This window comes from Colletes gigas, unplaced genomic scaffold (genome assembly GCF_013123115.1).
Source record: "Colletes gigas isolate AHSC1104 unplaced genomic scaffold, ASM1312311v1 Colletes_gigas_Sc00004, whole genome shotgun sequence".
NCBI lineage: Eukaryota > Metazoa > Arthropoda > Insecta > Hymenoptera > Colletidae > Colletes > Colletes gigas.
In genome coordinates this window covers 8,318,257-8,342,511 of record NW_025106633.1, presented here as the reverse complement: position 1 = coordinate 8,342,511, position 24,255 = coordinate 8,318,257, and the positions used below count along the sequence as shown (strand labels likewise).

Genomic DNA, 24,255 nt, shown 5'->3' with positions numbered 1-24,255 from the left:
TTGTTCTCTGGAAATTGGCGAGGTGGGACGTGTTTTTCGACTAACGAGGTACGTATTTTTTATTTATCAATACATAATCACTTCTAATCGTTATTATTACTTCCGTTTACTGTCTATCGATGCCTTCATCCAATATTAATACATATTTCATTATAAATTCGATCGATAGCGTGAAAAGATTTCAATCGATTTTGTGCATTTTCTCCGATCTGTCTGAATTAAATTACTATTTTCCAATATAATTCGAGTTAAATTGTTGCCGTATTATAATACGAGTGCATTTACGTAAACGCATTTGCATTAAATTTGTATTTTACTTCTGTTACAGTTTCGGATTGCAATTCGAATGCCAGGAACGTGCTATTGGCGCGCAATCGACGCCATGACAGTTGAAAATCATTTCGAGCGAATTTCAAATGGAATGTTGGTATGTCTGATTTATTATAACAAGTAACATATCATTGTATCTTTTGTAAAGGATTGTAATGTTTTGTGGTTTTTCGTGGCAAGTTCGTGGACCATGGAGAATTTCACCAGCATTCACGACATCCTTGTGCAGCAGCATCATCGTCGGTTCATCACCAAGGTACTACTTGATTGCATTCTACAATTGGTGAGTTATTGCATACTATTTTTTGTTTCTCTGGTACTCAATCATGTTGATTGTACTTTGTGTTTTTTAATATGATAATCTAAATTTCGATCGTCTTCGAATAAGTGATTCTCGAAATCGGGGATAGCGTTGCAATCTTCTTCCAGTCTGAATCGATAACATTGGAAGTGATAGAAATGGTAAAACACTCGAGAGTCCCCCATTCATGTGATACGAAATAGAATTGCTTGCCACCAAAGGTGGGCAAGATTTTATTCGAACAATAGATGACAAATAAAATCAACTAATAACGATTCATTCGTGACGTTTGTTCGATCGATACAGAGTGAAAGATAATCAGAACTGTATAGTACACTTTTGAAACACCCGGTACAATATTTAAGCTCAATAACTCAAGACTCAATAAATTCGACAATAAATCAATGTTTATTAAACAATTTTCTTTCGAAACTGAACAATTTATTGTTACAATTATTGCGGGAAATAAAATAACGAGAAATGTTAGATAAAGGAACGATTGCAGATGCTAAAATAGCGTACAGAATGATCGCAAGTAACGATTTAAATAGTAATGGATGATTGACATCGAAAGGCATTACGTTCGAACGTGAAACATTGTCCGAGTAATTGTAAAACATTGCCGCGAAGTTACATATATTATTATATGATTAAGATCATATTTGATTAGTGTAAGTGAGTTTTGCGAAGGCACCATGAATCGCCTGTTTCAATTACAACGAATTGCGCGCGCACGCTTCATGGCGACGTCGTGCCATAGTCCGTCGGTCAGAGCACTACCCTCCGTATTATCGAAGATACGTTCGTTGTCGTTCGATCCGTCGGGTGTTATCGCTTCGTTTCGCGTCCGACCAGCGAGTCGAGATTATTTTCAACGGACCTGTCCTACCAAATCGTCAAGACGAAGTTCAAAATGCCATTGGTAAGTCCACTTTTCGTGCTGTCTTCCTTTCGTTCTTTCACTGTCACTCACTCAGCGAAACATCTTCGTTCCTCGATTGTTTCGATTGCTTTGCATTGAAAGTCAAGTTGATTTCGGGTATGACATGTCACCTGGTTATCGTTAGATTTTCAATTTTTCGTCAACAATTTTCGATCCAGCGATTTGGGTGCGGTTTTTGTGGTTAGACACCCTGATAATACATACATCCGCGACAGAATAAAATAATAATCGTCGTGAAGGCAGACAGTGGAAGGATAGATGTCCGATATCGAAGGGAAGCGTTTGATCAGGAGATTGTTGATCACGTTTTTTCAGGGCAATCACGCTGCCCTTACACCCCTGGAGGACATGTCAGCTGGTCGGGGACAAGGAGGTGGGGGGCCTCCACCAAATTGTCAGAAAGTTTTTATACAACGTGACTACAGTGAAGGCACTATGGTTAAATTTCAGACAGAGTTTCCAACGGAATTAGAGAGCAGAGTATGTAATAGAATTTTAATTTGATTGTCGTTGTTTAGAAAATTCAGACAATTAGAAAGAGTTTGATTTTTGTTTCCGTCATTCGATGTTTCTACGTGTTTTCTACTTTTAATGTCAATTTATGTTCATTTGTGTATATATATATGTATCTAAGTCCCCTATAGGATGCTAGAAGATGTCGAAGAGATATATCGGCTTTGGTTGTTGACCCGACTCTTTTCTTATAAACTAGAAAGTAGCATATTTGCAATTCGTATGTCATTTATCGGAAATGTTTTGCTATATTACTTCTCAATTTAGCTGGACAGACAGTCGTTCGAGTATACGATCACTCAGTTGAACAACTACTTTGCCGAAGCGGAACGGGCCAGTTGTTCTACGTACTGCGAAGGCTGCCTCGCCTGTCTCACTGGTTATCTAATTTATATATGTACAGAGACTCATTACGAAAAGTGTTTGCGAAAAGTGGCAAAGTTTGTTAACGAACAAAATGACAGAGTCTACAAGCCACGTGGGTTGTTATTAACAGATCCAACGATGCGTGGACTTAGGCTAATAGAAATTTCAGTATTGGACAGACCTGCGTCGTGACTGCACATTAGCCGATCCAGGGAGTTCTTTATGTGATCCGTGCGCTTCTGCCACTTTGCCAGGATTGCAGACCTATGTGAGCCGATGAGTGTTTCTGGACATAATTACGTTGAGCTCCGACCTCTTTTGTTTTAGTTAATGCAACGTGAATTTCGTAACGATCCACGATGATTTACAATTTCCAGTGAACCGTTTTGTAAACATACACGCAATATTGTCACGAATTCAGCGAACGACACCCTATCCCTCTTCGAAATTACACAGAATAAGAATCGATTCTCTCGTTCAAGGGCAAATTTTATATTTCACGGATGCAAACAGAATCGATGGAATTTAACAATTTATCACAGGTTTTGTCTGCAAACAACGACAGAGTTTATTTTTGCATGTATGTTTTGATCGGTTTAGAATTATTGTATTTGGAGTCCACATATAGAGTTCAGTTAAAACATGGACACGTACAGAGACCATGGCGTTGTACAAGTTAAATTTTATGCGCGTACAGTTATATATATATATATACATATATATATAACAGTGCAAATAAAACGTTTAACGCGAAGGAACGGGGCCATACGTTTATTTCAGAACAATTGTTACGCGCGCAACAAGTCGCGTTAAAAATACAAAAGCTTTATTTACAAATCCGGTACCGTATTCGTTCCTTCGCGCATTGGGCGAGGTTTAAACAGTTTTTTGCTGTTCGTTTAAAGACTTTATCGTCATCTGCATTTAATAGGCGACACACGAATCAAACTTGACCGCCACGCGGTTCGCGCGGGGAACAGGGTTTGGCTTCAAGTTTGATTCACCGTCCCCGTCAAGTACTGAAAATGTTTATCTCCGCGCGTTCTAAGTTTCTATGCTTCGTAAACACTAAGAGCGACATTGATTATTTCCTCTTCCGCGATCTATCTTCCACGATGCTTTTACGTTCACGAGAACGCCCGAGTCGATTTTCCGTTTCTGTTTCGAGCACGTGCGTGAAGCCGAGTAATTCGCCTTGCCGTTGGACGACACCTCTCCAGATAACTAACAGAATTCGAAACGAAATTGCTGGCACAAAAGTATTTGCGCTGAGAAGTCCAGGGATTGGCTAAGAGAAATTGTACAAAAATAAAGAGAAAAAAAAATACCGAAAAACGAAAAAAAAGAAAAGACGAGAACAAAAAAGAGGTGATTATATTAGTAGAATACATTGTATTAAACGGATTAATCGTGTGAACATTGTGATCAAGGATAAAATTACGATTACGCGCACCGACGTCGCGGTGCCCAGGTGTGTATATTGTATGCGTGATGATCGTTTTTTATTTTATATTTTTGTACAGTATAACGCGAGCGATTCAACTTTCAGAAATCTCTCTCTATCTCTCTCTCTCTCTACGCATCCGGCGATCGTGCGCGCGGGGTGCTCGTTTTTTGAGTCATTTTCGATTTGATTCGTTTTAAGGAACGAGAGATGATCTCATGCGAGCCGCGACTTCTGATTCCATTTTTTATCCGCGACTTTCACACGGCGGTCTGATTTTACAGCGGTACGCGTATCCGCCGCGACTATAATTATTACGGATGTGAAGTGTTCGAGCGTCGGGTATACTTACCTACCACACGTAACCGTGTCACAAAGAGGAGCATGATTAATTTTATACTGCGGTAAAAGTATTCGCCTCGTCCTTGGTCACAATGAACGCGGAGCCTGTTCGACGTAATTATGCGACCAAATCGATGGACAAGACCTTTGAGGCTTCTAGGGCCTGGGATTCTTACGGTTGATATTGTGTGTGACTTCCAGGTGGAAAGTGTTGTCGATTCGAAAGTGTGCTCGTGCAGAGTTTCGTCGGAGATACGCGTGAATATTTGTCGAGTCGAATCTGTACGCCAAGAGAAGTAAAAAACTCCTTAGTATTCGAGTACACCGCTACAAAATCGATTAGAGACTATTCGAGGAACATCTGATATTATAGCGTGTAGATTGAACTCGTTAAGTGATTGGTATTAATCAGCGTCACGATTAATATCAATGGATTCTGTGATGCGAATATAGTTGGAAAAATAATATCAATTGGTCGTGCGAGGCCGTTGAGGGCTGGTCACCAACAGCTTCTCTGTTCTTTGTTTCAAGGATCTGATGATATGATCGGTATCGTACAGTATCATACAACATCATCGAGTGGCATTTAATATCATCTTATCATATTGCATCCATACATTATCGTACATTATCATACGGTATCGTACGACATACATTATCATGCAACATACGCACTATCATACACTATCATACAACGTCATACGCAAGCATACGATATCATATGGTATCGTACAACGACATGTATTATCATGCAACATACGCGCTATCATACACTATCATACGGTATCGTACAACGACATATATTATCATGCAACATACGTATTATCATACACTATCATACATTATCATACAGTGTCATATGCAAGCATACAATATCATACATTGTCATACAACGATATATATTATCATGCAACATACGTACTATCATACACTATCATACAGCATCGTATGCAAGCATACGATATCATACACTGTCATACGGTATCGTACAACGACAAGCATTATCATGCAACATACGTACATTATCATACAACGTCATGCTGCAACCATACGACATACATCGCCATACGGTAGTATACAGTGTTACGTTATCATACACTATTATACCAATGTCTGTACCGTATCGTACAGTATTATATTATCATATTATATCAAACGATAACATGAACAGGTACACACGAGCATTACACTGTGGGATCGGTGTGTCGTCAGAGTCCTTGTAGAAGATGGCTGCAAAGCTGACACGACGTTAGGACAAGTTTTGATAAGGGACAGAGGGAGGGCAGGCACCAAGAAGCAGCGAACATTTTCCACCGTAGGAGTTTACGAATCTTGCCAAATAGCCGCGCCACTGCCTCGAACAATTTTATTTTCCGTTTACCAGCGAACGAAACTGAACGAAACGAAATAAAGAAAACGAATCTCAGACAGCGTTAACAGATAGATCTTGAGCGTAAAGATCAAGAGAGTAAAAAAACTTCACGGTTCGGTTTGTTTGCGTCGCGACGTTACGCGCGCCAGGCTCCGCACGTATGCAACGGGCGCGACGTTGCATAATGTGTAAATAGCGAATTAATCGTCGATAACACGGAGTATCAAGAAAGAAGAACCGTTTGTTATACTTAATTTAATTGTAGGACCAAAACGTTTGATGATTCGTTACTGTAAAGGACACCATCGTTCGAGTGTAATTTCTAAATGTTTTAATAATAAAAACTGCGTAAAAGTCATCGACAGAGGAGGGACTGTGTCGGGACGAGGGAGGAGAAGTTGTAATTAGAGTCTATGATCATTCTGTACGCATATTCGAACAACACGGCGTCACACGTGACCGTGAAAATCATTCGAGAAAAACACGGATTCACGGATAATCGTTTTCCCGGAACGTTTCAGTATTCGCTGTTCCTTAAATGATCCGACAGAAGGTTATAACATTTTCAAACGCTTCAAAGGTTGAATAGTCAAGTACTTCCGTGATACGAACAGTCAGGAGTATTAAATGCAAATTCGAAATGCACTTAATCTTACGTACACGTGTACAAGTGAATCTGTGTCACGTGAAATAAGAGGTACAGTTCTGTTTATCTATGCGCTACTTAAAACCCGAGTATCGCGTGCAATACAACATTGAAACTCGACCTTGGTTGCACGCGAACGAAGGAAACGAAGCGGGGGAGAAGGCGAATAGATTGGAGAGACACATCTTTGAGCACATTCAGATTTTATTTTGTCGTACACAATAGTCTCCGACAGCATGCTCGCACTCGTGGCTATATCAAAAGACTAGAAACCAGTCTCACTCGTGTCGCTGAATTCTCACGTTCGCTTAAAAACACTGCGCCCGACACGTCGCGGCGATAACAATATCCGTAGAGTCGATTCAGCCGCCGTCGGTCGGAGGACCTCCGTTATTTTTCGAGCTTCGTTAATCGTGTTCGTTCGTATCGCCTTTGGTCCGAGAAAACGGCGAACAACTAATTACAGAAACGGGGGACAGGTCGATACGATAAACACGAAACTCGCGTTTTCGTTTTCCGCGGCCGGCGACGGTCGCGTGACGCAACGGAATCCATTTAATTCAATCCGCACCGACTCGCCGTCGGATCTGTTCGTCGGTGTCACACCGACACACCGATACGCCCAACTGGTTTCTCCTCGAGTCCTTCGCCGTGAATCGAAACGTGACGCGTGTTTCGTTCGCTGTGACATATAAAAACGGTCGATCCTGCTACGTTTCACGAAAAAAAGAACAAAAAAGAAAACAGAAAAAAGTATCCAACGTTCGGTTCCCCCGGTCCGTCGACGTCCGTCCTTCGGGCTATCCTACGATATCGAGACTATAATAGAAAAAGATTGTCGAAATCGAGTTCATATTCACCGTTCGTTGTCCTGCGTTCACGAGCTACGTCGGCGCAGGTTACGACCATCCCCACCCTCTCTGACAATTGAATCGTAGCGACCTCTACCGTCCCAGTCTCGAGGCGATCGCCGCGTCTCCGTTTCTCCGATAGAGGGGAGAGTGGGTCGGGTGAAGTTTTCTGGTCAGCGACCTAACCCGTTGGGACTTTCTCCAACGGTTCTCGGTGGCGTCCGTTTCGAAAATGATTTACGGTACCTGCAAGGTGCCGAGCGTCCTTGGTCGACCCACGCGTTAAGGCGGCCGGAGAACGACCTTTGGAGTCGAAGGTGTCTCTCTTCCTCGTCCGTCGGTAAGCGCAGACGGTCGAGAACGTTCTCGATTTGATTCACAGGCTCTGAAGCGTGGTGGACGTGATGCGTCAAATGAGCGAACAGAGCTTGTTGCGGCTCTTCCGGTCGGGGATCAGAGCCTTCGATTTCGCGGCGTCCTCCGGCGTGCTTCTCGCGTACAGCGACCTGCTGATACGATGCCTGACGCCTTTGCTCAACGTGCGACTGCCTTTCCTCAGCGACGCGAATCGTCCTAGCGCGGACTTCTCCGGCACCTCTTTTCTCTCCGGGTGCGCGCAGTTGAGCGTAGTGACCGTGAACTCGATGTCCTTGGGCTCGTACGCGACAAATTCCTCGACCGGTTCGTCGATAGTGTCGCGGTCGATCCACGTCAGACCCATCTCGACCTTCTCCGCGAGGTCTTGCCAGTGCCTTCTGTTCTCCATGGTGCCCTCGTAGAGAGGCATTATCCAGGGGAAGGTGTCTGACATGACCTTGTACAGCGGCTGACAGATCACGTCGATGAAACCGACCTGCATCTGCGGCAGCTCGTCCTTCCTCTCGCGGTCCATCATCGCCACAGGCTGTTGGTTCAGCTGCAGACGTTCCAGATCGCCCTGGTCGAAGAACTCGTCCGCCACCAGCTTGGCCACGCGATGCTGGACGTCCCAGGGCTTGGCTATCGCGCTTACGTCGCAGGCTGTCATCATCATGCCGCACAGCACTGCGAATCGAACGTTAACATTAGACTGTACACGTTAGGTCGTTCAGAAGCAAATGGCGGTTGAATGAAAGTATATGGAAGACTCCTAGCTCCCTTTTGCTTCCGGAGTTTAGTGCAACTCTAGGAGCATTCAATTATTCTAGGAACGAAGGATACTGAGAGGTTATTAAACTCGAGGTAAGTAGCCTTGTCTCTTCTTAATCCAAGATCTCAGTTTTAGACTCCAGGTGTTCAAAGTTGGACGCGTTAGAGCTAGATCCGCCATTTGTTTCCGAACCACCTAAAATCTCGTGATTGATTACGAGACGAGGATCACCTGGTGACGTTATTGGTAGAGTGCTTACGTTCTTTCTTCTCTTCGCTCTGCCAGTCGAACTCCCCCTCGTCTATCAGCTCCATGAAGCGATTCTTCTTCTTGAAATAGACCGCCAGGTCGGTGGAGAGGATCGCGCTCTCGACCACCTTCATCACCCTTCTGTAATCCTCCATGGAGAGGCTCTGGAAGATGTTGTTGCTGTCGGAGTTGAGGATCATCACGCACTGATCGAAGTGATGGTGCTCCATGGTGCTGGTCGAGTACAGGATGGCCAACGGGGACTCGGTTTTCATCTGGAACGCGTTGTTCGTTCCACGGTGGTCCAGGTCGTGGCACAGACACGCCACCAGGAGTCCAAGGATCTCCAGGTCGGTCATGAACTGCTCCATCTTCCCGGTCTTCAGCATCGCGAACATCGTCTGAGCCACGTTCAACGCGTGCCTCCAATTATGGTACTTGACCGGCCTACGTCAAGACAAATCTCATCACAGAAAATCAGACACGCTTCAAAATCGACTGGTGTTTACAGAAGAGATAAGATAACAAGAACGAAGTACGATAGAAATGTAGAGAAGAAACATGGTACCTATAGTTTTTCTTGACGCTGAGGATCCACCTGCACAGGACTTCGTACGGTATGTGAAACTTGTGAATCAAGTTGCATTGCTTGAACATCCGTATGGTGGCTCTGCAGGTGTCCTCGTCGGTCAGATCAAAGTCGATGAACGTGAAGCTGTAGAGATTGTACGAGTCCGCGGAAGGTATCGTCTCGGAGATCAGCTTAACCGTGTCGTCGTTATTGGCGGTCGCGTGGTAGCTCAGACACTCGAGGGCGACCTTCTGTTTGGCCATCAGCTTGCACGCTGACTCGTACATCTGGGTATTGTGTATACCGAGACCGCAGAATATGGCGAACGCCTCGAAGATCGACACGTCCGAGTCGGTGAAGGACGTTCCGTTGTCCTGCAAGACGATACTTCCGGTGTGAGCATCGAAACGATTCTTTCACTTCGAACCGATCAGTGTGGTAACCGTCATTGCCAAAAGCTACGTGGTGGTCTATCACCTTTCGTACTCGCCACCAGAGGGCTACGCTCTTGTCTCTCTCGCAAGCGCTTGACCGACTCCTCCGTTGCAACATATACACTCTCAATTGAGCGCTCGCGAGAGAAATGGTCTCCCTGGTGGTAAGTAGGGGAACGTTTGGCAACCACGATTCACCGAGTAACAGAAAATTGTCTACTCAACCTTGTTGATCAACTGAGCAACGCCAATGACGGTTCTCTGGCCGTTAACTATGGGCATGCAGAGGATGCTCTTGATCGGTTCGTTCCCCGATTGGATGACGTCCTTCTTGAGCCACGTGGCCACGTCGCCGATGTTGAGAATTTGCCCCGTCAGCGCCACGTACCTCGCGATCTGGCCCAGGGGACTGGCAAGATCGCCCCCGCTCGGCCTGTACACCTTCGCCTCCTCGCTCTTGTTGTCCATCTCGAAGATGGTAGTGAACTTGTTGCTCTCGTTCGATGCCTGGGAACGTCGACGAGAATTGTTTTTGACGAAATGAACGTGCGATCAATGGCGGAAACCCGTTCCTTAAATCGCGCGAAAGGCTTAAGTCGGTAGCTCCCTCTAACGCGAAATTTTTACTCACGTGCTGTTGGAAAATGTCCTCCACCTCGATGTTGTTGCTCTGAGCCGCCAGGAAAGAGAAAAAGACGATCAGACTTACGAATTTGAGTAACACGTGCCGGTGTCACTCACCTCTCGCCTCGACAATGGCTTTCTGCTCTCTTGCGTCGATTTACCGGGTCGTTCGACGATCTTTTCGAGGTGGCCCTGAAACGAAACTTAGGATCTCTTATTATATTCGTCGCCGCCCGCTTTCGAGGAGTCCAACGGACCCTCGCTTTGGACAATTATCGCGATACATGATCAGATATTAGATATACAGCAAGGATTCGTAAGATGAACGTTGTTTCAAAGTTGAGGTGTTCATTTTTCGTACAGTGGAGGTGAAATTCGACACCAGAGGGTGTTTCATGCCTCACTGGGTCCAAAGGGGATTCCCCTGGTTGGGGGGTATAGAAGTGTTCAATTTACGAATCATGGCTAGTGATCATTTTAAGAATCATTACTGTATCCAACGATTCATGATGGAATAGGAACGATGCAACAGGTATTTCTGGATTAAAGAGGGATCCTCACTAAATGTTCAATTTACGAATCATTACTGTAGAATATCTTTTTAGCAAATTAACTAGAAAAAAATTAACAATGAACGAATCGAGAAAGCCCAGGAAACGTGCAATGTCCAATTCGATACGTTCGATAACGCGTTCGATATTCGCGGGAACTTACTGCCTCGCCGCAGTCCAGGTCCAAAAGGTACACGGCGCATCTTTCGCACTTGAGCAGCTCTTTCGCCTCGGTCATGATCTTGGTGACGAGGCACTCGAGATTGTTCTGCTCCTCGAATATGTTCCTCGCGAGATTCAGGAGGATCTGGTTCCTGCGGTACTCTTGCACCGAGAGTTCGAACAGTTGCGCGTTTTGTATACCGATACCGCAAAAGGTCAGGTACCTGGGACCAGTTTCACCCGTTAAAAGACGACAACGATGTCTATAGCGATCGGACAATCGTCGACCAACCTCTGAAACACCTCGACATCTCTCTCCGTGAACTCGTTGCTCCCGTTGGTCTTATTTATGATCTGCGCTACCCCGATCACGTCGCCCTCGTAATTGCAGATCGGCATAGACAGGATCAACGTCGTCTTGTAACCCGTTCGCATGTCGATGGCGCTGTTGAACCTTGGGTCCTGGAAACCATTCGAAAAGCTGATCCTTCGTATGGTGTCTCGAGCATGGGAGTTCCGGTGCTCCAAGCGGGACTAATACTATACAGGGGGTTCGGTACTTATAGGACAAAAATTTAATGGGAGACTCTAGAGGGCAAAATAAGACGAAAATCAAGAATAGTAATTTGTTAATTGAGGCTTCGTTAAGAAGTTATTAACGTTTAAAGTTCCGCCTGTGAACAGCTGCGTGCGCATGATAGTGGCGCTCACTCACAAAGCTGCAAGGCTGTCGGTAAGTCAGAGTTGCCGCCCTACAGGCGAAAATTTAAACGTTAATAACTTTTTAACGAAGCCTCAATTAACAAATTACTATTCTTGATTTTCGTTTTATTTTGCCCTCTAGAAGCTCCCATTAAAATTTTTCCCAGGAATGATCGAACACACCCTGCATAGCGAAACACGAAAATTCTCGATATCCACCTAGCAGACTATCGTCCAAACCTTGTAAGCGTCCTTGATGTTGATGCTCTCCTTGGTCTGAGCCACGTAGCCGGCGATTCCCACCCCGAACGGTATCTTGATCTCCTCGTTCTTCGCGCGTTGAATGGCCTCCTCGAGCTCCGTGTCCTGCGTCACGTCGAACAGTTTAGCGACCAGGTACCTGTCCTCCAGAGGTCCTTTGGCCAGGAACAGACTGCCACGATCCGCGTGAGTGAGAAGGCCCACGTTCACCAGGATCTTGTGGCAGAGAACGTTGATGTCCAACTCGTTCGCCACGTCCCTGATCAGTTCCATGAACAGATCGCTCTCGTCCAGCCTGTTGAGCTCCTCCCGTCGTCCCACCAACGACGTGTAAGTCCTGCACGGAACGAAAACTAATTGTACCTCGGCGCGGATCCTCGTTTCGCCAGCTCGCGGACCCGTTAATTCCCTCGTGATTCACCTGCTGGGACTCGTGCTGCGTTTCGCCGGCGAGCTGGACGCCAGCCAGTTCTGAAACAAGTCCGAGGTGACGCTGTTGCGTTTACTTCGGGTCAGGAGGCTCTCCTCCCGGTGCAAGCTCCTAACAGGCGACTTGGTCTGAGGCTGGGCCACGGTTTGCAGCCGCTGACGAAGCTCGTAGCTCGCGTTCTCTCGAAGCCAAGTCTCCGCTACGTCGGGATACGCCTCGAGGTACCTTTGTTCAAAAAAATATACGCGTCACCCGGTGCATAGGTCGAAAATATTGCGAGGTATCACTGAACAGGGCGAGGGCAAGCTACATGGTAAGAGGATGTTCATATTCAGGAGAGATACATTCTTTTTTAATTTATGGTTAATCCTACTCTTGATACCTGGTCGTCTCAGCTAATAGTAGCAATGCTTGTGAGAACAGGTATCGCTATTCGTTATTACGCTAGTATGGTGTTGGGTATCTATGGGACAAAAATTTAATGGGAGATTCTAGAGACCAAAATAAAACGAAAATCAAGAATAGTAATTTGTTGATTGAGGCTTCCTTACAAAGTTATTAACGTTTGAAGTTGTGCCTGTAAGACGGCAACCTGTGAACAGCTGCGTGCGCATGATAGTGGTTCTCATTCACAAAGCTGTAAGGCTGTCGATACGTCGGTAAGTCGGTAAGTCGGTAAGTCAGAGAACCACTATCGCTTGCACGCAACTGTTCGTGTACATTCACTGGGTATTCGTAAATCAAATCTATTCATTTTCGTGGCCATTCCTTCCATAAGTTCGAAAAATAATTTGCAATTAAATGGTATCAAATTCAAGGGGTTAATTCTGTTAATTTGAAGTAGTCGAGGAACGAATCGTTTGGTCTACCTTCCGACTTTCTCCATGGTGAGACCGTCGTCCTCGTCGTACTCGTGTATAGTTTCCTGGCACATGATTCGTTTGCTTCTGCACAGCCTGGCGATGTCGGTTTCCTTCAGTTCAGTCTTGGTGCTCGCGCTTAAAGGTAATTTTGATTTCTCCGAGGCGCACGACCTCATCTTGCCGGGTTCCTTGCACGGTTCAGGCGCGTCCGGTTCCTCGGGATTCGGTGACCGCACCAGCTGGCACTCGCTTCTCTCCACCATCTTGGACGAGACGAGCTTCGTCGAAATTTTCATCGTCCCGAAACTTTCCAAGCTGTCGTTCACCTGCGTCCATTGTTAAACCTTTTACGTTCGTCGTCCGTCTTGGAATGCCTGACGGGTCTCTGGTATAAGTTACGAGGTACCAACGTTAACCTTAATAAAGTCGCGACGACAGAGTTGCTCGCTGAACCTTGACCTTTCATTCAACATAGTTCTCGCGCGTACATTCTGCTTTTTTTTTTTACTATTAAAAAATAACAAAAAATGTCAGCATAAGGTCAAAACGTTTTTACAATTTTTCTAGAGTCAATTTTTAATTCTAATTTATCATAATTTTTTGTTCCAGTTTCATTTGGAATATCAAGTCCGTAACAAAATTGTTTCATACGATTCGTTTAATTTAAACGCAATCTATTAATCGCGTAAAATTTATTTACGAAATTATCCTCTTTGTTGCCGTTGTTACGGATAACGAATCACTCTACAAGTTACATACATAAATTATCCTATCGATCTCTCCAGAGCAAACACAATTTCCCTTAAATGAAACGTTAACGTTAATACGTATCCATCGACGTTTCGAGTGCAGCCTTCGCGCCGGGATTCCCCGTGCAGGAATATGGGGATTTTTATTTCCATAGGTTGTCACGCGGCGTACGTGGCTCGAGAAAAATAAAACGGGCGGATTTCAATTACGACGTTCCCTTTTTCCACGTTCGTTCGTACCTTCGTGTCTTTTGCCTCCGGCAGCTCTTCGTCCACTTCGTCTTCGGACTCCATATCATCTTAGGTCTGAATTAATTACCATTGGACTGCAATGGCGGGCGACGTATCTCGACGCTAACTCGAGATCGCGACGAGGATCGTCGACATTGTGCTCGCGTCGCTTTGTGAAAGTTTACGTGCTCTCCGCTCGCAACTCCCGAACCTGAAATAAGTATTCGTTTCCGTGGACTTGTTACTTGAATTTACGGCTTTGCAGACGCGACAGGTCGAAAGAAAACGGGTCAAATTGAAGAAAATAACATTTTCTACGGACTCAGGTGACAACCTCCCTAACCTAAGTAAAAGTAACCTAACCTAAACCTTGTAATTTCGGTGTAGAATCCTCTCGTTTATTTGGTTGTATCTTTTACTAACGATTTGCATTGTTCTCAAAATTAGACTCGACAGTAACAAATAATTTCTGCATCGTTATATGTTACGTTACATATAAAAAGATTGTCAATATCTGTTTCAAAGGGAAGTAGAATCAATTCGTGTAGGATAATAAGAATTTGCATCGCTTCTAAAATTAGAATCGAAAATAAAAAATAATTTCTGCAAATTTATCGTTAATAATTGTGATACACATAAATGATCGTAGTCGAGATTTATTTAATACGAAAGTAGAATCCAGTGACGTAGAACCCCAGAAAGATTAAATGGTGGAAAATTGTTGCGCAACGATATTCATTTCCCAGCACTTTCCACGCTCGAACGATCAAATTCGAATGTTTATCAAGACATGGAAGTTGCTTTATAGCAAGTATTTCCGTGTATGGAGACAGTCTGGCACGGAATTTTACAAGAGTATTACCCGACGGACGATTAAGCATGGAGGAGGTTCCGTAATGTTAGGGGACTTTATGGCAGCAAGTGGAACTAGTAACATTGAATTTATTGAGTGAACTATGGAGAAAATACCTCTGTACACTAGCAAGAAATTCAAAACCTCCCACCAAAAAAATCTAACTTCTCTCAAAAAGATTTTTAATTTATATCGCTTTGGGTGCTTCCAAGTATTTCCCCTCCATTAAAATTGTATTTTCGTTTGGTCGGTTAGCCATTTCGTTTACTTCGTTGTGCACATACTTATATTTGTTTTCGCCACGACGGATCGGTCGTTGTAAAAGCTAAAGGGTCCTCGAGACGTCGGTTTCGATTTGGTTTTCCATCCCTCTTGTTATTTATTTTTCGAGCGATTCTTTCCTTTTTCACAAATTTTCGAGCAACCGTGTCTCTCCGTATCCCCCGAAGAGGTTCCCCGTTGTTCTCTATACGTATTCGTCGGGACAAACAATCCGCCGCGAAGCTGGTGCGTCGTAATCCCCGTGGTTGCGTAACCACGGGCATCCCTCTTTCACCCTCTTCGTTCTATTTCGCGAACGACTCGCCAGGGAAATTCGCGTCTAATCGGTGAATTATGAAATTGCGCGATTTGATATTCAAACGGGTCGTTCGTCGTACCCGCGTAAAACAACCGCCGTGCGACGCGAAACGAAACGCATTCGTTCGTGAAATTAACGTCCACCTGGCGGACGCGTTTATCACCACGGCACGCCATCGTTTTGTTTATCACCTGCGCGGCCGTGAAAGCGAAATTTCGTGCTAATCAATGGGGCTTTCTTCGCCCTTCCGTTCCACGGGACCGATTCATAAATACAAACGCCAAGATAAATAGCCCCATTCGGCCTAGTTGGGAGAAAGAGTGGCCCTAAAACACCGCTACAATTCACGCATTAAGGGTGGGGATTCTCTTCTAACAGTGTCAATATTAAAGTCTCCTTTCTAATTTTTTTTCCGTACAGAATTAAATCTTCTATTGCAACAGACTTTTGGGAGTACCAAGAGGGACCCTTAAACTGTATGAAAATATTTTTTTTATCCATTTTTTTTATTATCTTTCATTAAATAGTAAAATATTTTATTTCTATCTGACGATGTAACCTTAGTTGGTGTATTCATCATAGAGATTAGAAAATTTTCTTAAAACTGGTCAATTTCCACTGGTACTGAGTCTATTTTAAACAAAAATAGTCTCTAATATTCTAATAGAAGTTTAAATTCTTTACAAAAAAAATTAAAAAGAATGTTATACGAGAACCCCCCTTAAACCAAAAACCAAAATGTATAAAATATTCATTAGTTACTTCGTAGATCGAATAATTAAAAGCGAACTTTTCAATTGTTTCATGTGTTTTCACCATGTATATTACATTAGGAATTATGAAGTATGAAAAACTTTGTTGGAAACTATTCAAAAAGTTTACTCGTGCCTCGGATGAAAAAATAGAACATTTTTTCTACGTTTCCCGAAAGTTTAGAGTTCCAAACGTGTGCTTAAAAAATGAGTGAAAATAATTTAATAATTTAATAATTTTTTTTTATTGATATTAATTGTAAAAATATATAAATAAAAGCGAGGTTCGAAACTTGTGGCAAGACCAATTTTATTCGTTCAAAAGTGATACTATTTTGTTAATTTTGGCGCTTATTCATTGTTTTTCTTGCTGGAACGAAAGGTATTTTTCGTTTCCAATCATTGGGCGAGGTGCAATCGTGTGTAATGACATTTTCGGTAGGGTATCGGTAAATTATTAATATCTCCTTTATTATTGGAGCAAATTGCATGAAAAAATTCAAGCAAATTCTCCGTAAGTATATTAATCGCCACAAAAAATTTCAGTTTTATACGTCGCGTACTTTTCTCTCGAAAATTGTGCATTTCTCGACCACAAGACACGAGGAAACTATACATTCAACCCTTTCTTATGTCATGAATCTTTTTGCTAAATCAATTTTGAAAAAATCTTATACTTGAATACTTTCCAACACACTTTATAAACTTTGCAAGTATTATTAACGTGGTTTAATTTTAAACACCATCGATCAATGTTTTTAAATATACCTGCAAACAATTAACAAACTACCGTAATTAAAAATATTGTATACGTTGCTCCACCCATCAGAAAGTTTACCCAAAAACATTCGAGCAAAGGAAGAAGCTTTTCACAATATTTTCCCCCCCACCAAATTTCCTCTAAACGATTATAAAAATATCTGCAAATATTTTTGCTCGAGAATTCTCGAAACGGTGACCAAATAAAGCAGGTAATTCTCTTTAAAAAATTATTCTTCATCGCTCTTTGAGACGCTCGAAGGATTACCCGCTTCATTCGTCGGTTCGATGAAATTGCCCGCCGATAAATACCTTGATCTAAGCCTGTAATTGAAATTTCGAAAACGATTCGTTTAGTCGTAAAGCTCGCGATCTAATTACCATCGATCTTTCCCGCGACGAGTCGGTCCGTCGCGTGAATATTTCAGCCACGAGGCCTCGCCGACGCCTCTGTGTCCTTTTATTCACTCCTGTTAACCGTGCACCGCATTTTTACTGCATCCCTGGACCCGCAATCGAGCGAGAGTTAATTCTTTGTGCGACAGCATCGAAGCATCGCCCGTGGCCCTTATAATAACTTCGTTTAACTCCGGAGAAGAATCACCGCGATCTTTCCAAGATCCAGCCAATCGGAGTCCTCGAAAGTCATATTCACCGACTTTCACCGGTTAAAATACCCTTCTTTGTCGTCGACGCGTTGACGTCAAAACACCCCTTTGTATAATCGTCGTAAACTCTCCGGGCCAAGACTATTCAATTTTTCGGTTTATAGAAACGCACGAAACGGCCTTATTGTCGTGGCACCCCTTCGATCGCGACCGTTTAACCGTCCCCTGATCAAAGATCGATCCAACCCTTTGTTCGACCACCGTGAAGCATCTTCGCCAGTCGTGAATTATCCCCTGTTTAATTCTGGAATCATCGTGATTTCTTGAGACCCATTAGACTCGTCGGGGATCGTATTTGCTTCCGTTGGAATCTTGATTTCCCTTGGAAACGGACGACTCGAGTTTTCATTCATCCGCCTATCCTTTTGATCCGAGGTTATCCTCGTAATAACCTCGTGGCCCGTCGGGTTTCGCCACTCCGGACCCTTGGAAAATCGTATTCACCGACTTCCACGGGTCAAGGTACCTTTGCTGTCCACGCGTCGACGTCGAAACGTCCATCGAGGATTCAATTTGGTTTCGTAACAGCCCCGGACAGGGCAATCCGGATGCACCGGTTAACGTCGATCATTCATAGGTTCCCTCGAAACGCGTAAAATGGTCTCAACCCTTCAATCGTCCTGGCCATTTAGCCGTCCTCTAATCAGAGCTCGACTTAATTCCTAATCCGATCGTCGAGGATTACATAACGGCCTCGTGATCGCGAAAAATCCCCTTTGAAGATCATATTCGAATAAAATACTCTTCGCCATTCGCATGTCAAATCATTTCGTGTCGTGAGAAGCACTGGTTACTCAGGCTCCCGAACTAAATTCTACAGCCTCGTGATTCCCCCTAAAAAACCATATTTAACCTCTTAAAAAAAAGGTTTCGTAACACCGTGGAATCAAAAGTAGACCTAACCCCTAATCTGACCAACAGTTCTCACAGCCCTGTGTGAAAAAAAATCTCTCGACGACTCTCGTAACGCTCGAGCGTTAAACGGTCTCCGTCGTTGTCCTATTTAACCTTGGAGATCAGTCGCGGGCTGGCCCAGTGCCGGGCGTCCCGGCCCCCCGTTCGTCTCCCGTAACGATAATCGCGACGGTTCCACGTTTGCATCGATCTCGACGTAACGCTCGTCCCGTGTCATCGTGACTTCGCCGGTCGAGTCCTCTCGGCGGAGTGTCGCCAGGATCGAGTGCGGTGTCGACGTTCACCCGGTGCACCGGGGTCCTCTCGTCAGCCCCCGGCCGTCAGCGTCGACGCATTCCGGCGGAACGTCGTCCGTATACCCCGAGAGCGTCCCTTTGATCGACGTTTATCTCCTCTTGTCTCCGAGCCGCTCTCGACTCTGCTCGTTTCGCTGGCCAGCCTCGCCGGGGCACGTTTCACCGGGTCTCCGATGGATTATGGATTTTCTTTCGCCACGCCGTCAGGGTCCTACGGGTTCGCGGGGTTCGCCAACGAAACCAGTCCGTTTTTTCGTGCTCCCTCGCCTCCCGCCCTCCCCACCCTCGATGGAATTTAGTTCACCGTCACGCACATGTGTCCTGGGTACTGCGTAGGATTGACGTCGGGACGCGGGTTCCGGCGGCGCGACGATCGCGTAACGGTCGACCGTGCCGGTCGAAAGCTCCGAGCTTACTGAAGCCAGGCCAGCCGACGACGCGACGGGTGTTCGTGAAACACGAAGCTCGGACGGATGCGCGGAAGCTTTCCCCGTCTTCGCGAGCCGCCTCTGCGTGTAGGCGTGTATCTCCCCTCGTCGCGTGCACGCCGGGACGGGGGTTGTGCGCTGGTGCTGGTGGATCGCGGGAACTGGTGCGCGAGCTTCGACCGCTCGCGAGCCTGAGTCTGCCCGCGGAGGACGACCAGCGGCGAGCTGGACGGCCACGCGGCCACCGGTACCTGCCGTCCCTGGGGAACCGACCAACAAACATTCTCTAATTAATCGTATTCCTATTTTTATTACCTTCGTGGAACTGGAAATCAAATATCGATAATGAAATACGAATCTCGACGGTTTCGATAAATTCATTTTAATTGCAATTTTATATCTCGTCGGGCGACTACTACCGTAGGGCTTTTCTTTCGTAAACCGTGCTCTACATTCTAGCGATTCTTTAGGAATTAATTCCAGTTGTAGTATATGTTCGAATCATTTGGGTTTGATATATAATATTTTCGTGGTTCCTGACTTGTTGGATGAGTACCGCCACAGGGCTTTTCTTTCGAAAACCGTGCACTACATTAAAGCAATTCTTCAGGAATTAATTGCAGTGGAACTACATGTTCGAATGATTTGCGCTTGAAGTACACGAATATGCAACGTTTGTAAAGTACGAAAATATTTTTATTTTGTCCAGAAATATAGATTCTGATTCAAAATGGCTACCTGTTCTAAATCGGTGTTTTTTGGTGCCCCAGCTTGATGATATTGATTCGACTCATAAATTAAAAAGAGATTGTTATTTATGAATGATTTTTTGATCTTTTGAAAAATGTAGTCTCGAGTAAAATGCTATTAAGGCTTTTTTGAAACTAATAAAACTTTGCTCCGTGGCAGTGAAAGGTTCGTTCCCGACAATATTCTAGCCTCTTTTGTGTCGCTATGTACTCGGACTTCCGCGATGGAAATACGTGTCTCGTCGACGTCTCGAGCGACGCAGAATAAATAGGCGCAAGTTCTGAGACCATTGTTTCGTCTGACAATATTTCAAAAGACGAATTAATTGCAAAAGTTAATAAATTGAAAGAAGATCTTCTTTACTGAGTTTTGCGGCAGAAGTCTTCGTTAACAAATTTATTACGTTGATGTTCATTTAAAACAGTCTCCAAAACTTTTTAGATTTTGATAAATAAATTTTATTTTTATCCGTCTATTGGAATGTGTTTATATCGTTTAATGCATTTTCTGCTCATCGCGTATTATTTATGGATCGTTACCAAAAGGTCCCCCGACGACTGTCGAACGAAAAATAAAAATAGCTCGCTGGCGGTTGACAATTAGTCGTCGTACCGAAACAGAAGGCACGCACCGTCGAACGTAATCCCACGCGCGGCTTTTTTTAAAGCTTCAATCTCCTCGTAAATAGTCGCGGGCATCGATATCGACGCGGGACGCGTCCCGTGCAAAGACAAAAAAGAACCACCGTACAGAAAATTACGCCCGTACGTGGGACGACCCTCGGATCCACCACGATGCACACGTGGAACCGTGGAAACTCCAGCCAGGAGAGTTCCTACGGTACTTGACACCCCGTGTAAGAGGACCAAGGTGAGAACACTCGAGCGCACCAGCCAAAGTGCTGGAACGTCTAAAGCGTACGTTCTTATATTTAAAAGTTACCCAGCTGCTCAGAGACCATCTACCCATAGAAATAAATTTAATTTATCTAAATCGAACGATCAAAGGGGTGGTTTTCTCGGTACAAAAATTTGTAATATTTCTCCCGCCAAAATTGGCATTTTAAAATTTACAAAATTTCAAGCTATTCGATTTTCGATAAACTCAAAAATTATAAGTGTAATTAGAATACTTCAAACTCTAAATTATCTCGAAATTATATTTTTGGAATTCTTTAAAAAGGTTAGTTTTATAAAATAAATAGAAAATGGAGGACCATCAAGTTCAGAGTTTTTCTTTGAAAAGATTAATTAAAAAAAAAAACGTGAAACTGCTAAATAAGGTGAAAAAAGCAGTTTGCAGGGTCGAGAGGCATTCCACTTAAATTATGGTTCCCTTTGGGATAATTCTTTCCAGCTCGCAACAGTATATTCGTCCGTGTTCGCGCCAGGAAACGTTGATTGCTGTTATTAAATTACAGGTTTGCTGCCTAAGTAGGCTACACGCGTGTCGGTTCGATCCAGACTATTCCAACTATAGCTGTAAAAAAGAAAAAAAAAAACGAAAGAAGTGCAAGTCGATTGATTTATACGCCGCGATTAGCTACGCGTGTGTATTTCTACGCTAATTATGTCCGTGCAACTATATCGCGAGTGGACGTGTTGCGAGCTAATTTTCTTGGAATTGCAGGTATATTAATCTTTGGAGTTGTAACTCGGTTGCAAGTAGAATATCTGAATTCTGTCTCGTATGAACTATACGTACAAGTCACGCGAGGAGACAATGTAATCTTCTACGATTCCGGATATACATATATCTCAAGCAGTTATATGTATACACGGTGTCCTGCTACAGGTGTCCGAAACCTTCGAGGGGTTATCGTACATGCCAAACGTAAGACCAAATAACGGAAAATTCTTTTTACCGAAAAATACCTTTCGAGTCTTCACGATCATTTTTTTCGTTAAAAATAATTGTGGAACGCGCTGATGAACGTGTGTGTGTGTAGTTTTTAATCCCCCACTGCCTCACGCGACTCCCAGAGTCACACACCAAAACATAAACGGTGTTAAGTCTGATTTAATCCCGTTGTCAATATGCGTCAATTGCGAGCTTAAATCAATAGAATGGCTTACAAAGAATTTTCACGTAGTCGACGATTTTAAAATATCTCTCGCTCAGGGAGGGGGGTAGATGGAGATTCGTGTTCATTAAAATTTAATTTTTAAATCTCTTTATTACTTTCAATCGTTTCAACGATTTAATTTTTTTTTAATTTTGACCAAGTACATAAAGATGCAGTTTCTCCACGAAATTGTGGGCATCGTTCATTGCGAGAGCGACTGGGTAACGATTAGAACAATCTGTATCAGTCATGCGAGGGAACCGTGCATTTTTCGATACACGCCAACCACCGACATTGATACATTCGTCCTCATATTTCGCCCAGGGCCGTAACGCCAAGGTTGTGTAATCAATTTTTCCGCAACAATCGCCGATATCAGTCAACTCCGTAACAAGTAAAAATCTACCCCAGTAATCGCGTAAGAGGGGGGGACGGGGGGCATAGAATCCACGATATTTTCAAATACTAACCAACGTCTCCATATTTCAACGGGGAAGAGAAGATGAGGGAGCCCCCCGTGTATGAAATTTTTCCAGAAAACCGGGGCCCTAAATTTTCTGGAGGGCGGCTAGAATCCACGATATTTTCAAATACTAACCAACGTCTCCATATTTCAACGGGGAAGAGAAGACAAGAGGGAGCCCCCCGCGTATGAAATTTTTCCAGAAAATCGGGGCCCTTAATCTTTCCGGGAGGGGAGAAGCATAGCATCCATGATATTTTCAAATACTAACCAACGTCTCCATATTTCAACGAGGAAGAGAAGACGAGAGGGAGCCCCCCGCGTATGAAATTTTTCGAGAAAACCGGGGCCCTTAATCTTTCCCGGGGCGTAACGGCATTGTAAATAGAGCACGTGAATCCTATATCAATATTCTGTACCAGTTACGCAGGCAGACTGTACAATTTCCAATATTTCCAAATGCATGCCTGCCAGTGACAGATGCACGCCCATATTTCAATAAGAATTGGATACAAGGATTACGTATTCAACATTTTTCTGGAAAAGTGTGGATGTCAGACTTTTCATGTTTAATTTCATCGTACTCTGAATACGTAAATTCCACGTCCATATATTACAACGGTTACGCGAGGAGATTACACGATTTTTTGCTGTTTTACCGTTGCCTGAGGGGAGGAAAGAAATGAAATTTTCATCCAGAGAATAGAATTTGGCGCGATCGTTTCTTCGTGTCTAGCTTTAATTCTTATTTAACTCCATTGTAAATTTAACGCCTTGTCTTCGATCTTGCAATAGTTTCTATCGATCACCCAGGATGGCATACAATTTTTAATATCTCCAAATACGTATCTCGAGCCGCGATCGTCGATATTCCCAAGAACACAACGGTAGAATACGCAATTGTTCCAAAGACGTTGTCGATTCTATACTTCGTGGACGTAACTTCGTTTATAAATAGAACCCTCGTATCTCGCGTCGATATTTCATATTAGTCGTGTAAAAAGATTGCATAATCTTCAGTATTGTCGTACAGGGGTTACACAATTCTCGATATTCCAAAAAACATGGGGGTGTATAGTCAATTCTTCCTTGAATCTGTCGATCTCAGTCTCCCCGGATGTAACGTCATCGTAAATAACCCTCGTACAAGGGTGGCTTAAAAATTTGGAAAAACGAAAGGACAAATTGTTAGTGGCCCTTTATCGACGTTAATTTTTTCATTACGTAACTCAGCGTTATTACAAACACGAATATTTATCCCGATCTCAAGGTAAAATAAAAGTTAACAGGCATTATATAATAAAATAAAGAACTATGATTTCATCAAGTAATTTATTTTTTCTCGGTTATGCTTCAAAGGGAATTATAAATTGAATACTTCAGTAATTTCTTCGTCTTCCTCGGAGCCGTTTCAGAGCCTGTGCAAGAACTTTAACTTGCAAGCTGCTCGACCTTTAAGTTCTTCCCAACTGTCATTCGCAACGGAAGTTTCTTATAACAGAATTTTTTAAACAAAACTCGAGGTGCATTATATTTTCGACCATAAGCTTGTCACCAGACACTCTCTCTCCCCCTATAATACAATTTTACTTTCAGTATATCTAATAATAGTCCAATATCGAATAATAATTCAATGGAATTTAATTCTTGGTAATCTTTAAT

General features: G+C 43.6%; 2 protein-coding genes across 3 annotated transcripts; one reads left to right on the top strand and one right to left on the bottom strand.

The window, feature by feature from the left end:
• Nucleotides 1–10: 10 nt before the first annotated feature.
• Nucleotides 11–5,933, top strand: LOC122405455 (golgin subfamily A member 7). Its single transcript, XM_043410211.1, has 5 exons — nucleotides 11–48; nucleotides 329–427; nucleotides 511–1,553; nucleotides 1,890–2,054; nucleotides 2,355–5,933. The coding sequence occupies exons 3-5, from the start codon at nucleotides 1,545–1,547 to the stop codon at nucleotides 2,643–2,645; spliced, it is 465 nt and encodes a 154-aa protein (XP_043266146.1). The 5' UTR covers nucleotides 11–48; nucleotides 329–427; nucleotides 511–1,544; the 3' UTR covers nucleotides 2,646–5,933.
• Nucleotides 5,934–6,117: 184 nt separating this feature from the next.
• On the bottom strand, nucleotides 6,118–19,574 carry LOC122405453 (cGMP-specific 3',5'-cyclic phosphodiesterase-like). Of its 2 annotated transcripts, XM_043410208.1 has the most exons (13): nucleotides 17,390–19,574; nucleotides 14,074–14,275; nucleotides 13,091–13,410; nucleotides 12,213–12,446; nucleotides 11,771–12,128; nucleotides 11,121–11,290; nucleotides 10,830–11,052; nucleotides 10,233–10,307; nucleotides 10,123–10,161; nucleotides 9,717–9,998; nucleotides 9,055–9,431; nucleotides 8,497–8,933; nucleotides 6,118–8,152 (listed from the first exon to the last, which is right to left on the bottom strand). In XM_043410208.1, exons 2-13 carry the CDS (start codon nucleotides 14,125–14,127, stop codon nucleotides 7,518–7,520), a joined length of 3,204 nt encoding a protein of 1,067 aa, XP_043266143.1. In that variant the 5' UTR covers nucleotides 14,128–14,275; nucleotides 17,390–19,574; the 3' UTR covers nucleotides 6,118–7,517. The 2 variants fall into 2 exon arrangements, with proteins under 2 accessions (XP_043266143.1, XP_043266144.1); XM_043410209.1 differs by lacking the exon at nucleotides 17,390–19,574 and having other exon boundaries at nucleotides 14,074–14,670.
• Between the last annotated feature and the right edge of the window lie 4,681 nt (nucleotides 19,575–24,255).